Source organism: Narcine bancroftii, chromosome 7 (assembly GCF_036971445.1).
Source record: "Narcine bancroftii isolate sNarBan1 chromosome 7, sNarBan1.hap1, whole genome shotgun sequence".
In the NCBI taxonomy this organism is placed as follows: domain Eukaryota; kingdom Metazoa; phylum Chordata; class Chondrichthyes; order Torpediniformes; family Narcinidae; genus Narcine; species Narcine bancroftii.
In genome coordinates this window covers 162,514,223-162,529,856 of record NC_091475.1, presented here as the reverse complement: position 1 = coordinate 162,529,856, position 15,634 = coordinate 162,514,223, and the positions used below count along the sequence as shown (strand labels likewise).

Sequence of the window (15,634 nt, the reverse complement as noted above, 5' to 3'; positions counted from 1 at the left end):
ACAGGGGCAGAAGCTCTAACATGACACTTTGTGAGCCTTTCCTCTGATGCCTCTTTGAGCTTTTTAATCAGCAGTGTCCACACCTTTCCTGATGGCATCCCTCCACTGTGAGCCATCTTGAGCCAGATCGTCCCATGTTGATGGGGCAATGTCAGGTTTCTTGAGGCTCCCTGTGTGGAACATCCTTGTACTGTGGTTGCTCCCCTCCTCATCCTTGGGTATCACTGGACAGTTGACTGTACAAGATGCCCTGCCCAGCACAATTGGCCTGACATCACCAAGGTTGAAACTGCTGGCCTTCCGGCTTGAGAAAGGACCTCACTATTGATGACCTTGTCTCGCCAGGTGATCTTCATCAGAGAACGTAGGTGACGCTGCTGCAGTTAAACAAGCTGATGTAAGTGACTCAGATATGGGCACCACGTCTCACATCCATATAGCAAGGCTGATGTGACAACAGCCCTGTACACCTTGCATTTTGTGGCCCACCTGATCTTCTGCGACCAAACCTGATCTTTCAGCTGACCAAAGGCAAAATAGGCCTTTCTGGTTCTTGACTCAATCTCTACATCTAGAGAAGATGAGGATGATATGTTCTGCCCCCATTGCAAAACTTGTTGGCAGCATTGAGACGAGTGTCATCAATGAGGAGAGTTGGTTTTTTGTAGCTTGATCCAGGGGAAGGTTGGTACAAAACGTTCCTCTTTTTCAGGCTGATTTTCAATCCGTAGATCTTAGCAGCGTTGGCAAAGTGACTGGTGATCTTCTATAAGTGTCAGAGAGTGGGCAACCCGTGCACTGTCATCAGCAAACTGTAGCTCGTGTGCCACAATGTCCTTGACTTTTGCTTTTGCTCTCAGTCTTGCAAGGATGAGGAGCCCGCCATCAGCCCTCGTTTGTAGGAAGACCCCTAGCTTCAGGTCTGAGGTGGCATCCTGAAGAACAACAGCAAAGAATAGTCCAAACAAGGTCGGAGCTAAAACACAACCCTGTTTTACGCCATTGCTGATGGGAATTGGGTCAGACAATTCACCATACATATTGATGTATGATGTATGACAGATGATGCTAATATGTATAATTAAGTCTTCAATACAATGACTTGTGTTTTAACATCCAGCTGTTCTCTGTGAAATCCATCAATAAAATCTTGCCAATAAGCACTGAAATATTGCCCAGTTGTGGTTACAATGCCTCAATAAAACGATAAATTATTGAGCTCTTGGAACCAAGCCACCATTGCTTCAAACTGCCCAGGAAGGCAACCAGAAGAATTATTACATTAGTTTGCTACCATCACCTCAAATGCTTCCTCAGCAAAGGCCAATTACTGTTCATGAGAGACAGAAGCATTGGAAACAATATGCACAAATATCAGGATAAATTCAACAAAGAAAAAAATAAACTGCTCTTGGGTGCCTTTTCAGGAGGGTCCTCCCCCACACTGTGGATAAGGAGGGTCCTTCCCCCACACCGCGGATAAGGAGGGTCCTCCCCCACACCGCGGATAAGGAGGGTCCTCCCCCCACACCGCGGACATGGACGGTCCTCCCCCCCAACACCGCAGACATGGAGGGTCCTCTCCCCACACTGTGGACAAGGGTGGTCCTCCCCCCCCACACTGTGGACAAGGATGGTCCTCCCCCCCACACACTGTGGACAAGGATGATCCTTCCCCCCCCCTCCCCACACTGTGGATAAGGATGGTCCTCCCCCCCACACTGTGGACAAGGATGATCACTCCCCCCCCCCACACTGTGGATAAGGATGGTCCTCCCCCCCACACTGTGGATAAGGATGGTCCTCCCCCCCCCCACACTGTGGACAAGGATGATCCCCCCCCCCACACTGTGGATAAGGATGGTCCTCCCCCCCACACTGTGGACTAGGATGGTTCCCCCCCCCCACACTGTGGATAAGGATGGTCCTCTCCCCCCCCCACACTGTGGACAAGGATGATCCTTCCCCCCCCCACACTGTGGATAAGGATGGTTTCCCCCCCCCCACACTGTGGACAAGGATGGTCCCCCCCCCACACTGTGGATAAGGATGGTCCTCCCCCCCCACACTGTGGACAAGGATGGTCCTCCCCCCCCCCACACTGTGGACAAGGATGGTCCTCCCCCCCCACCACACTGTGGACAAGGATGGTTCCCCCCCCCCCACACTGTGGACAAGGATGATCCTTTCCTCCCCCCCCCCCACCCCACACTGTGGACAAGTTTAGCCTCTGAAACTGCAGTGGTGGCTGATGAATGTGAAATAACAACACACACAGTTTCAGGCAAATAAGAATTTGTTTTCTTGAATCGCACATGTATTCTTTTAAAACAGTGAACCACACGTGCCACATCATGACGCTATGGCCTTCCATGCTGGTTCACTCGAATTCTGAGAACTGTACTCTAATTATAGTGTGCTTCAACTCCCCCCCCCCCCCCACAAAAAAAATAAGAACTGGCACTACCAACTGGTAGGTTTTTGGAAAGTCAACCCCTACATCAGCTGTTGAATAGGGTCAGTTTTCTCAACGTGGGCAGGTTTGAGCCTGTCAATTATGAATGACAGACGCTGCCCAGCAATGTCCAAGATGCAGGTTGACCTCGCTCATCTTATTACTGTATGGTCCTTCGTATGGCATCTGCAAGCGCTGTCCATGTGTTCCTCTACGTATTTCAGTTCGTGTGATACAAAAGAAACATGTTTGCCATGTGATGATGGTGATACAGGGGATAATTTGCCTAAGCAATCCCTCAGTCTGCTCAGCAGCTCTTTGGGAACTTCATCTTTACTGCATCTGTGTAGACAAACTCCCCAGGGACCACCAAAGGGGCACCGTATATAAGCTCTACAGATGAAGTGCGGAGGTTCTCTTTTGGTGTGCCCTAATGCTGAGTAACCCCCTCAGTAATTCCTCTGCCCAGTTGGGACTGTCCAAACGGGCCATTAAGGCTGATTTAAGGTGATGATGGAATCATTCAACCATTCCGTTGGACTGCAGGTGATAGGCGCTTGTATGATGAAGCCTTGAGCCGAGCAGCCAAGTTAAGACCATCCATAACGAAGATGTAATTTGAGGTCCTCTGTCAGAAGTGGTGTGTCGGGAGGCCGAAGTGAGCCAATTGAGGAATGTTCATGCACGAGAGCCTGTAGAAGCATTCCCCATGGGGATTGCCTCAGGCCATCTCGTAAACCTATCAATCACCGTGAAGAGATAATGGTAGCCTCATGAAACTGGAATTTGTCCCACAATGTCCACATGGACATGGTCGAAGTGGCGAGTAACCAGTAGGAAGGGTTTTAGCGGTGCTTTCATATGCCAATAGATTTTGACTTTTTGGCAAGCTACACAATATCTGGCCATTTGCGTGATGTCTTTCTTCTCCATACCAAACAAATGTCTGAAATCAGATGAACAGTTGATCTGATGGATGGATGAGAAAGCCATGGACAGAACCAAAAATGCGATGTCGCCACGAAGCTGGAACCAATGGCCATGGACGTCCTGTTGACATGTTACAAAAAAGCAGCTTGCCGTCAGCATCGATTTGCACATCCTTCTTTTGCAAGTTAGTTATTGAGGTGCGATACGACCGCATTTCACTGTCTTGTGCTTGGGCAGTGGCGAAAGCCACTTATTCAATACCATGGTCCATAGCTGATAGATCGAGCGCATTTCTTTTCCAGAAATGTACGTTATTCTGGTAGAGAATTCTGAAATGAAGGATAACTGCCACTGTTGTGGAGCTGACCAGGGCTCAGACACCTTCAAAAACACAAAGGTTAAGGGTTTATGATCTGTGAACATGGTGAAGTGTCTGCCTTCCAAAAAGTAATGGAAATGACGGACAGACAAATGTATGGGTAGGAGCTCTTTATCAATGGTGCTATATTTTGTCTCAGCCTCACGGAATGGTGGCTAAAGAATGCAAATGGCTTCCACTGTCCATCGACATACTGCTGCAGAGCAACCCCTATGGCCACATCAGACGTGTCTGTTGAAAGGACAGTTGCTGTGTTTTAGGTCTGGATAACTGAGCATGGTTGCTTGAGCTAATAGTTCCTTTGCCTTTATGAAAGCATTTCAACTTTCATCTGTCCACTGAATAGACAGCAGATTGAACAGAGGCTTCATAATGTGAGTTGCTGCTGGAAGGAATCAACGATAAAAATTAACCATCCCCAAGAACTCTTGCAGACCTTTGACAGTGGTTGGTCTGGAATATTCAGTAATGGCATCGATCTTGGAAGGCAGTGGAACTACACCCTTGTTGGTGATTGTAGGCCTCAGGAATTCTATGGACTGTTGTCTGAAAACACATTTATCTCAATTAGCAGTCAGTACAGAGTACCCCTGCGGCCATTCCCCTCCACAACAAGTGTACTGCTTTGGCTCAGAAGGAAATGGGGAAAAAGAGTAGGGCTCTTGTAGTTGGGGACTTACTGGTTAGGGGAGCAGATAGGAGGTTTGCTGGACTAGACTGCGGCTGCTGGTTGGTATGTTGCCTCCCAGGTGCCAGGGTCAAGGATGTGTCTGATCAAGTCCACAGCATTCTAGAGGGGGAGAGCGAGCAGCCAGAAGTCGTGGTCCGTGTGGAGACCAATGACAAAGTCAAAAGTGGGGATGAGGTCCTGAAGAAGGATTATATAAGAAGTTGAAAAGCAGGACCTCAAGGGTGGCAATTTCGGGATTGCTGCCTGTGCCACACACCAGCAGGATAGGAATAAGTTGTGGAGGGTGAATGTGTGGCTCAGGAGCTGGGGCAGGGGTTTAAATTTCTGGATCATTGGGATCTCTTCTGGGGAAAGTCTGACCTGTACAAAAGGGACAGGTTGCACTTGATCTGGAGGGGGACCAATATCCTGGAGGGCAGGTTTGCTAAAGCTGTTGGGGAGGGTTTAAACTTATGAAAGCTTGGCAGGGGGGTGGGAATCAGAATGAAAATACGGAACACCTAGACTAGAAGAAAGGGAGGAAACAGAATGTAAAAATCAATAAAGGAGGAAAAGAGGTAAAAGTACCTGGTAACCAAAGGAGTATTTGTAGAGAACATACTTTTAAGTACATATATTTTAATGCATGAAGCATTATAAATAAGGAAGATGAGTTTAAGGCATGGATGGCCACATGAAAATACAATTTTGTGGCCATCAGTGAAACTTGGTTGCAGACAGGGCATGTTTGGCAGTTAAATATTCCAAGATTCCGTTGTTTTAGGCATGATAGAACAGGGGTGGGATATAAGGTGGTGGAGTTGCATTGCTTATTAGAGAGAACATTATTGCAGTGCTGTGGCAGGATGGTTTGGTGGGATCATCCAGTGAGGTTATTTGGGTAGAATTGAGGAATGGCAGAGGCCTGAAAACATTAATGGGAGTGTGTAATAGACTACCAAATTAGAGGAGCAAATTTGTAAGGAGATTCCATATATGTGTAATAAACACAAGGTTGAAGTTATGGGAGATTTCAACTTTATGCACATTAACTGAGATGCCCATACAGTAAGAGGGCTGGAAGGGGTAGAGCTTATTAAGTGTGCTCAGGAAAGTTTTCTTAATCAGTATGAAGAAGAACTGACTCAAGAAGGGGGCAGTATTGGATAGGTCAGGTGACGGAGGTTTGTGTTGAGGAACACTCTGGGTCTAGAGATCAAATTCTATTAGTTTTAGGCTAGTAATGGAAAAGAACAGAGATGGGCCAAAAGTTGAGATTCTTGATTGGAAGAAAGCAAATTTTGAGGGGATGAGAAAAGATTTGGAGGGTGTGAATTGAGTTAAGATATTTTCATGGAAGAATGTAGCAGATAAATGAAGGATATTCAAAGGAGGAGTTCTGAGAACACAGAGTCGATATGTCCATATGAGGATTAAAGGAAAGACTAGAAATTATAGGGAGGCTTGGTTTTCCAAAGATATTGGGAACTTGGTTCGGACGAAGAGGGATGTACACAACAGGTATAAACAGCAGGGAATGGGTGAATTGCTTGAAGAATATAAGGAGTGTAAAAAAATCTTAAGAAGAAATTAGAAAGGCTAAAAGGGGATATAAAGCTGCTTTGGCAGGAATGGTAAAAATAAATCCAGAGTGTTTCTATAGGAACATTAAAAGTAAAAGAATAGTAAGGGATAAAATTGGCCCCCTTGAAGATCAAGGGTGGGAGGGTAGTCTCTGTGAGAAGTCAGAGATGGGAGAAATTTTAAATTATTATTTTTTTCTTCAGTATTTATGGAGGAAAAGAATATTGAGCCAGATGAAGTGAAGAAATGTGGTAGGGAGGTCATGGATAATATAAGAATTAATAAGGAGGTAGCGTTGGATATATTAAAAAATATCAAGATGGATAAATCTCCGGGTCCTGACAAAATATTCCGAATGACCCTGAGGGAGGTTAATGTACAAATAGTGGGAAATATTGAAAATGTCACTGGCCATAGGGGAGATGCTGGAGGACTGGAGAACTGGAGGGTGGCTCATGTTGTTCCACTGTTTGAAAAAAGGATCCAAAAGTAATCCTGGTAATTATAGGCCTGTAAGTCTGACATTGGTGGTGGGTAAATTAATGGAAAGTATTCTTAAAGATGGTATATACAACTATTTGGAAGGACAGGGATTGATTCGGAGTAGTCAGCATGGTTTTGTACGTGGCAGATCATGTTTTTCGAGGAGGTTACTAAAAAGGTTGATGAGGGGAAGGCAGTGGATGTTGTCTATTTGGAGTTTAGAAAGGCTATTGATAACGTTCCCCATAAGAGGTTAGTAAAGAAGGCGGAAGCATTAGATATTAATGATGAAGTAGTGAAATGGATTCAACAATGTTTGGATGGGAGATCCCAGAGAGTAGTGGTGAAAATTGTTTGTCGAATTGAAGGCTGGTGACTAGTGGAGTGCCACAGGGATCGGTACAGGGTCCACTGCTGTTTGTCATATATAGTAACAATCTAGATGATAGGGTAGACGGCGGCGGCCCCGATACGGGCAGGAGCAAGGGGGAAACGGCGGCCCCGGCCTCGGTCGAGTGAGGCAAGCGGAGGCCCCGGTCAGGGCAGGGAGTGGGAGGCGGCGGCCCCAGTCCAGGCACAGGGAGAGCAGCAGCGGCCCCGGCCCCGGTCCGGGCGAAGGGTAGACGGCGGCGGCCCCGATACGGGCAGGAGCAAGGGGGAGACGGCGGCCCCGGCCTCGGTCGAGTGAGGCAGGCGGAGGCCCCGGTCCGGGCAGGGAGTGGGAGGCGGCGGCCCCAGTCCAGGCACAGGGAGAGCAGCAGCGGCCCCGGCCCCAGTCCGGGCGAAGGGTAGACGGCGGCGGCCCCGATACGGGCAGGAGCAAGGGGGAGACGGCGGCCCCGGCCTCGGTCGAGTGAGGCAGGCGGAGGCCCCGGTCCAGGCAGGGAGTGGGAGGCGGCGGCCCCAGTCCAGGCACAGGGAGAGCAGCAGCGGCCCCGGCCCCGGTCCGGGCGAAGGGTAGACGGCGGCGGCCCCGATACGGGCAGGAGCAAGGGGGAGACGGCGGCCCCGGCCTCGGTCGAGTGGGGCAGGCGAAGGCCCCGATCCGGGCAGAGAGTGGGAGGCGGCGGCCCCAATCCAGGCACAGGGTGAACTGCGGCGGCCTCGGCCCCGGTCCGGGCAGTATGGACCGACCTAGGAGGGGAGGCAGGCCCCTCCAGCCCGGGTAAGAAACCTGCATAGGAGAAGGCCACTCCGATATAAAACCTACGACCCAAGGACCTCGCTGCCACGTCCCAGCTTGCTCGGCCACGGCACACGAACCATGGGTGTAAAGGGTGGGGCCAGTACTGCGCGCACTGCACTCCACCTAAAAGCTCCTTTGCGCAGGCCCGAGGACAGGTCCACGACCTCCCCCTCCACGTCCTCCCCCTCAAAAGATGCTCACAAACTTAAGCTAGCATGCTGGAACATCAGAACCATGCTAGACAAGGCTGACAGCCACCGACCTGAACGTCGGTCTGCCCTCATTGCACATGAACTCCTCAGACTTGACATCGACATAGCCGCTCTCAGTGAAGTCCGCCTGGCAGATGTAGGCAGCCTCCAAGAACGCGGCGCGGGCTACACACTCTACTGGTCTGGCAAGCCTTCGGATGAACGACGCCTATCTGGTGTAGGCTTCATGGTCAAGAGCTTCATTGCCTCCAAACTCGAAAACCTTCCGACAGGCCTCTCGGACCGAATCATGTCCATGTGACTCCACCTTCAAAACAAGCGTCACATCACCCTCATCAGTGTCTATGCTCCAACCCTCCAGGCGGAACCAGCAGAAAAGGACAAGTTCTACACCGACCTGCGCAACCTCATCCAACGCACCCCTACAGCCGACAAGGTTATCATCCTGGGCGACTTCAACGCTCGTGTCGGCAAAGACTCAGAAACCTGGCCAGGAATCCTGGGCAAGCATGGCGTCGGCAAGTGCAACGACAATGGGCGCCTCCTGTTGGAGCTCTGCGCAGAACAGCGGCTTGTCATTACAAACACCCTTTTTCAGCAGAGGGACAGCCTTAAGACCACCTGGATGCATCCCCGATCCAAACACTGGCACCTCCTGGACTACATCCTGGTGCGAGAAAGTGACAAACAAGATGTGCTCCACACCAGGGTCATGCCTAGCGCGGAATGCCACACTGACCACCGGCTGGTTCGCTGCAAGCTCAACCTTCACTTCAAGCCAAAGCCCAGGAACAATAAAGCCCCCAGAAAGAGGTTCAATGTTGGAAAACTGCAGTCAGACGAAGCGAGAGGAAACTTCCAGGCAAACCTCAAAGCAAAGCTCGATGTTGCAACCCGCCTCACGGACCCGTCCCCTGAAACCCTCTGGGATCAGTTGAAGACTACCATACTGCAATCCACTGAAGAGGTACTGGGCTTCTCCTCCAGGAAAAACAAGGACTGGTTTGACGAAAACAGCCAGGAAATCCAGGAGCTGCTGGCAAAGAAGCGAACTGCCCACCAGGCTCACCTTACAAAGCCGTCCTGTCCAGAGAAGAAACAAGCCTTCCGTCGCGCATGCAGCCATCTTCAGCGCAAACTCCGGGAGATCCAAAATGAGTGGTGGACTAGCCTCGCCAAACGAACCCAGCTCAGCGCGGACATTGGCGACTTCAGGGGTTTCTACGAGGCTCCAAAGGCTGTGTATGGCCCCTCACCCCAAGTCCAAAGCCCGCTGCGCAGCTCAGACGGCAAAGTCCTCCTCAGCGACAAGATCTCCATCCTCAACCGATGGTCAGAACACTTCCAATCTCTTTTCAGTGCCAACCGCTCAGTCCAAGATTCCGCCCTGCTCCAGCTCCCTCAACAGCCCCTAAGGCTAGAGCTGGATGAGGTTCCCACCCTGGATGAGACATATAAGGCAATCGAACAACTGAAAAGTGGCAAAGCAGCAGGTATGGATGGAATCCCCCCAGAAGTCTGGAAGGCTGGCGGCAAAACTCTGCATGCCAAACTGCATGAGTTTTTCAAGCTTTGTTGGGACCAAGGTAAACTGCCTCAGGATCTTCGTGATGCCACCATCATCACCCTGTACAAAAACAAAGGCGAGAAATCAGACTGCTCAAACTACAGGGGAATCACGTTGCTCTCCATTGCAGGCAAAATCTTCGCTAGGATTCTACTAAATAGAATAATACCTAGTGTCGCCGAGAATATTCTCCCAGAATCACAGTGCGGCTTTCGCGCAAACAGAGGAACCACTGACATGGTCTTTGCCCTCAGACAGCTCCAAGAAAAGTGCAGAGAACAAAACAAAGGACTCTACATCACCTTTGTTGACCTCACCAAAGCCTTCGACACCGTGAGCAGGAAAGGGCTTTGGCAAATACTAGAGCGCATCGGATGTCCCCCAAAGTTCCTCAACATGATTATCCAACTGCACGAAAACCAACAAGGTCGGGTCAGATACAGCAATGAGCTCTCTGAACCCTTCTCCATTAACAATGGCGTGAAGCAAGGCTGTGTTCTCGCACCAACCCTCTTTTCAATCTTCTTCAGCATGATGCTGAACCAAGCCATGAAAGACCCCAACAATGAAGACGCTGTTTACATCAGGTACCGCACGGATGGCAGTCTCTTCAATCTGAGGCGCCTGCAAGCTCACACCAAGACACAAGAGAAACTTGTCCGTGAACTACTCTTTGCAGATGATGCCGCTTTAGTTGCCCATTCAGAGCCAGCTCTTCAGCGCTTGACGTCCTGCTTTGCGGAAACTGCCAAAATGTTTGGCCTGGATGTCAGCCTGAAGAAAACTGAGGTCCTCCATCAGCCAGCTCCCCACCATGACTACCAGCCCCCCCACATCTCCATCGGGCACACAAAACTCAAAACGGTCAACCAGTTTACCTATCTCGGCTGCACCATTTCATCAGATGCAAGGATCGACAATGAGATAGACAACAGACTCGCCAAGGCAAATAGCGCCTTTGGAAGACTACACAAAAGAGTCTGGAAAAACAACCAACTGAAAAACCTCACAAAGATAAGCGTATACAGAGCCGTTGTCATAACCACACTCCTGTTCGGCTCCGAATCATGGGTCCTCTACCGGCACCACCTACAGCTCCTAGAACGCTTCCACCAGCGTTGTCTCCGCTCCATCCTCAACATCCATTGGAGCGCTTACACCCCTAACGTCGAAGTACTCGAGATGGCAGAGGTCGACAGCATCGAGTCCACGCTTATGAAGATCCAGCTGCGCTGGATGGGTCACGTCTCCAGAATGGAGGACCATCGCCTTCCCAAGATCGTATTATATGGCGAGCTCTCCACTGGCCACCGTGACAGAGGTGCACCAAAGAAAAGGTACAAGGACTGCCTAAAGAAATCTCTTGGTGCCTGCCACATTGACCACCGCCAGTGGGCTGATAACGCCTCAAACCGTGCATCTTGGCGCCTCACAGTTTGGCGGGCAGCAACCTCCTTTGAAGAAGACCGCAGAGCCCACCTCACTGACAAAAGGCAAAGGAGGAAAAACCCAACACCCAACCCCAATCAACCAATTTTCCCTTGCAACCACTGCAATCGTGTCTGCCTGTCCCGCATCGGACTTGTCAGCCACAAACGAGCCTGCAGCGGACGTGGACTTTTTACCCCCTCCATAAATCTTCGTCCGCGAAGCCAAGCCAAAGAAAGAAGAAAAAGAAAAGAAAAGATGATAGGGTGGCAAACTGGATTAATGAATTTGCAAGTGATACAAAGGTTGGTCTTGCTGTGGACAGTGAGGAAGATTATCAAAGCTTACAGGCTGATATAGGACAGTTAGAAGAGTGAGCTGGAAGATGGCAGATGGAGTTTAATACCGATAAATGTGAGGTGCTACATTTTGGTAGGACTAATCAAAACAGGTCATACACGTTAAATGCTAGGCAATTGAGGAGTGCAGTGGAACAAAGGGATTTAGGAGTCATGGTACATAATTATCTGAAAGTTGAATCACATGTGGATAGGGTGGTGAGTAAGGCATTTAGTATGTTTGCTTTCATAAATTAGAGTATTGAATACAAGAGTTGGGATGTTGTGTTGAAGTTCTACAGGTACACAATCCTTATCCGGAACTCTTGGGGGACAGTGTGTTCCGAATTTTTCTGGATTTCAGAAAGTCCACCCGAATTGTGCTGCCATATCCACCTCCACCCCCTTTCAGTCGCCCTGCCGTCTCCCCCAACCCCCCTCGCTTGCCCGACTTGCGCTGCCAGTCTCTCACCCGCCCGACTCGCACTGCCGGCCTCTCACCCCACTTGCCAGATTTTGGAGCTTTCCGGATAAAGGATCGTGTACCTGTATAAAGCATTGGTGAGGCCAAATTTGTGTGCTGAGTTACAGGAAGAATATAAACAGAATAGAAAGTGCGCAGAGGACATTTATGAGAATGTCACTGGGATTTCAGAGTTTGATTTGCAGGGAAAGGTTGAGCAGGCTGGGACTTTATTCTCTGGAGCATAGAAGGTTGAGAGGTGATTTGATAGAGGTATTCAAAATTATAAGGGGGACAGATAGAGTCAATGTGGATAGGCTTTTTCCACTAAGAGTGGGGGAGATTAAAACAAGAGGACTTGGATTGAGATTGAAGGGGGAAAAGTTTAGGGGAAACTTGAGGGGGGATTTCTTCACACAGAGGGTGGTAGGGTTGTGGAATGAACTTTTGGCAGAGGTGGTAGAAGCGAGATCATTCAAGGCAAATATGGTTATCTGTTGGCCTGTATAATATTAATAAGTTTAGTCATTCATGCCGAGCTGCACAATACTTCCATGTGGAGATTGTCCATGCAGTTAAGAGGAGTCAGAAGCAATCATGACCCACATCAGAAATCAAATTATCCCATGTTTAACTTGTGGCCTGCTAATGTTTCAATTCAAGCTTTGGCAGAGAACAGGAATAAACAACTTTATGAAGAAGCCAGACAGAGAACAGATAATCAAAACACATGACAAGAGCAGGCATGGCACTATTAATATAAAAGAATAACTTACCTGGTGGTATTTCAATTGTACCATTTTTAGGATGTGTGATTTGTGGGCCTACACTAGCTTTACATCCTGAGAAAATAAAAATAAGACATTATTATGCAGATTTTACATTATAATCATGCACACCGGAAAAGAATGTTGAAATACAATTGCTTATAAAGTAAAAGCTAAAATGAAAAACCAGGGTTGCAGAGGTCAAGAGAAAGTTAGGAGTCGGACTTGGAAACAGCTGTTCAGATTGCTGTTAAGGTCAGCATGACATCAATTATAAATGCAAGATATGGACTTGTTCAGTATAATTTTTTTACACCAATTATATCTTACCCCACAAAAGTTACACAGATCAAAAGCCAAAATTTCAGATGTTTTAGATGTGGGACTGAGACAGCAACTTTTTTTTTTACACGCCACATGGTTGTGTGTGAAAGTGAGACAATTTTGGCAAGAAATCGCAGAAAAATTAACCAGGATAAGAGGAGTGGCCTTCACGGGGGACCTGGAGCTATATCTATTAGATAATTTAATGGAAATAATGACAAATGGACCAAATATCAAATCTCATTTATCAAAATAGCACTGGTGGTAGCAAAAAAAAATCATGATCATTTGGGCCAGAAAACGTTTTGCAAACGAGACTCTTGGAGTTTTCCAAGGTGGAATAACGGAAGAATTCAGCCACTGACGTTGAAATACGAGGGCCAAACCCAACGGGACCATTGCCTGAAGAGGGCGCACAAAATCAGTGACCCGGTGCGGACTCGAAAGGCCAACATGGCCTGTTTCCGCTCCGTAAATGGTTATATGGTTATATTTCTGCAGGTTTGTAAGAAGGAAGGTCACATGCCGAACTAATGGAAATCATGATCTGTTGTGATAAACCAATCTATTCCACCAGATGGTGGTATTGTTTGTTAAATAGTTAATTTGATGAACAACAAGTTTCAGCGTGTTCTGACCCATTTACACATTCAAACAACTTTTTTAAAAAATAAACTTTAAACCATTGACTTTAAAAAGATCGCTACTTTACTACTTAAGACTGTGAAAACACTGCAAGTTTTTATACTTTGGCAAAGATTAACCTCATCAACAAAAGTAACCAAATTAAATTCACTTTCTTATTTAATATTTCATGTTTTTGTATCTCTGCAGTTCATTTTTGGAAGAACCAATAAGTGGACAACACATATTATTTTTAAAAAGACATTTCAATTAATTGGAGTATTGTGCATGTTCCAGAAGGCAATGTTGATTGCAGGTCCTCAGTTTGATCTCCTTGTTAATGGTTAAGACAGCATACAGTATTCTATCAGAAGAATTCAAAAAACATTTTTTTTAAAATCAGCATTCTTCAAAAATACAATAATGAAGTTTACAAACACAGACTCAAACTAAGAAATGCTATAAATTTTTGCAAGAAAGGCAGATGCATTACTGTCCTGCTTGAATTCACAACATACCTTTAATATAAAAGTCAATGGTTCTTGATGTTGTATATTGTAAACCATTACGCATAAATCGCAGCTCACAAACATACATTCCTGCATCGGATGGCTCCACGTTTCTTACAATAAGGTACCAATCACTCTTGTGGTAACTGTATTTTAATCCACTAAATGAAATAGGCTCACAGTTCTGGAAACAAAATAATACACAATTACTACTTTATATCTAAGGATCTAACAGTGGAGATTTTCTAACTGAAGAAGATCCTCTGCAATCTGTCAGAAACTAGAAAACCAGATGTTTGCAACCTTGCGGTGTATATTGGCAAACTGAAGCAATGCTTGAAAGCTTCAACAGCCTTTTAAGTCCACGAGCCGTACTCCCCAAATACACCAATTAACCTGCAAATACTGTACGTTTTTGGATGGGAGGAAACCGGGGCACCTGTAGAAAACCAGCGCAGATCACAGACTGTGCTGGATTCAAACCTGGTCACTGTCAACTGCTAGGCTAATGTGACACCCTTAAGACAACTCAAAACAATCTGCAAAATTCATGTTCTGGAAAGCCAGGAAATTATGCCAGAAAAGTCAGAACAAATGAGAGCTTCTTCAATAAGGCAGTGAAAGTAGACCAGAGAGAAAGCCAATACTTTAACCCAAAGTCTGGGGACAATAGTGTCTTAGTAGGAAGATAACCAGTGGCGTAGCTTGCAGGGGTGTGGGGGTGGTTTGCAAGGGGAGCGAGTGCTCCCCAGGCACATTCTTCGGAGGTGGTACCTTTTTGAGTTGTGTGCTTGCAGGGCTCCTGTGGTGTGTTTCCCAGGGGTGCCTTCCTGCCGTGGAAAGCGAGTCACAGAAAAACAGTCGGCAGCCCCACCCCAGGATACTCGTCAGGAGAAGAGTGGACACTAGTGCTGTTTCTTGGCTGGGATGTGTTTTGACACATGAAACCAAATAGAAAACATAACTGTACAACCAATGAAAATCAAAAATTGCAGTACAGGAGGAATCGAAAACTGAAAATGCTGGAAACACTCAGCAGATCAGGCCACAGTTTATAGAGAGAATCGGAATTCTCCATGATCCTTTTTCAGAACTCTTCTCTCTTTGGCTTGGCTTCGCGGACGAAGATTTATGGAGGGGGTAAAAAGTCCACGTCAGCTGCAGGCTCGTTTGTGGCTGACAAGTCCGATGCGGGACAGGCAGACACGGTTGCAGCGGTTGCAGGGGAAAATTGGTTGGTTGGGGTTGGGTGTTGGGTTTTTCCTCCTTTGTCTTTTGTCAGTGAGGTGGGCTCTGCGGTCTTCTTCAAAGGAGGTTGCTGCCCGCCAAACTGTGAGGCGCCAAGATGCACGGTTTGAGGCGTTATCAGCCCACTGGCGGTGGTCAATGTGGCAGGCACCAAGAGATTTCTTTAGGCAGTCCTTGTACCTTTTCTTTGGTGCACCTCTGTCACAGTGGCCAGTGGAGAGCTCGCCATATAACACGATCTTGGGAAGGCGATGGTCCTCCATTCTGGAGACGTGACCCATCCAGCGCAGCTGGATCTTCAGCAGCGTGGACTCGATGCTGTCGACCTCTGCCATCTCGAATACTTCGACGTTAGGGATGAAAGCGCTCCAATGGATGTTGAGGATGGAGCGGAGACAACGCTGGTGGAAGCGTTCTAGGAGCCGTAGGTGGTGCCGGTAGAGGACCCATGATTCGGAGCCGAACAG

The 15,634-nt window shown here is 47.8% G+C and overlaps 1 protein-coding gene across 5 annotated transcripts in view; it reads right to left on the bottom strand.

Annotated features, from left to right (window-relative positions):
- LOC138739301 (interleukin-1 receptor type 1-like) overlaps positions 1-15,634 on the bottom strand; it is a 54,526-nt gene that overhangs the window by 10,800 nt on the left and 28,092 nt on the right. For all 5 annotated transcript variants that reach the window (XM_069891088.1, XM_069891087.1, XM_069891085.1 and 2 more), the window contains 2 exons: positions 13,929-14,103; positions 12,472-12,537 (listed from right to left, as the gene is read on the bottom strand). In XM_069891088.1, the coding sequence (XP_069747189.1) occupies positions 12,472-12,537; positions 13,929-14,103 (241 nt within the window). The remainder of the gene's footprint in view (positions 1-12,471; positions 12,538-13,928; positions 14,104-15,634) is intronic.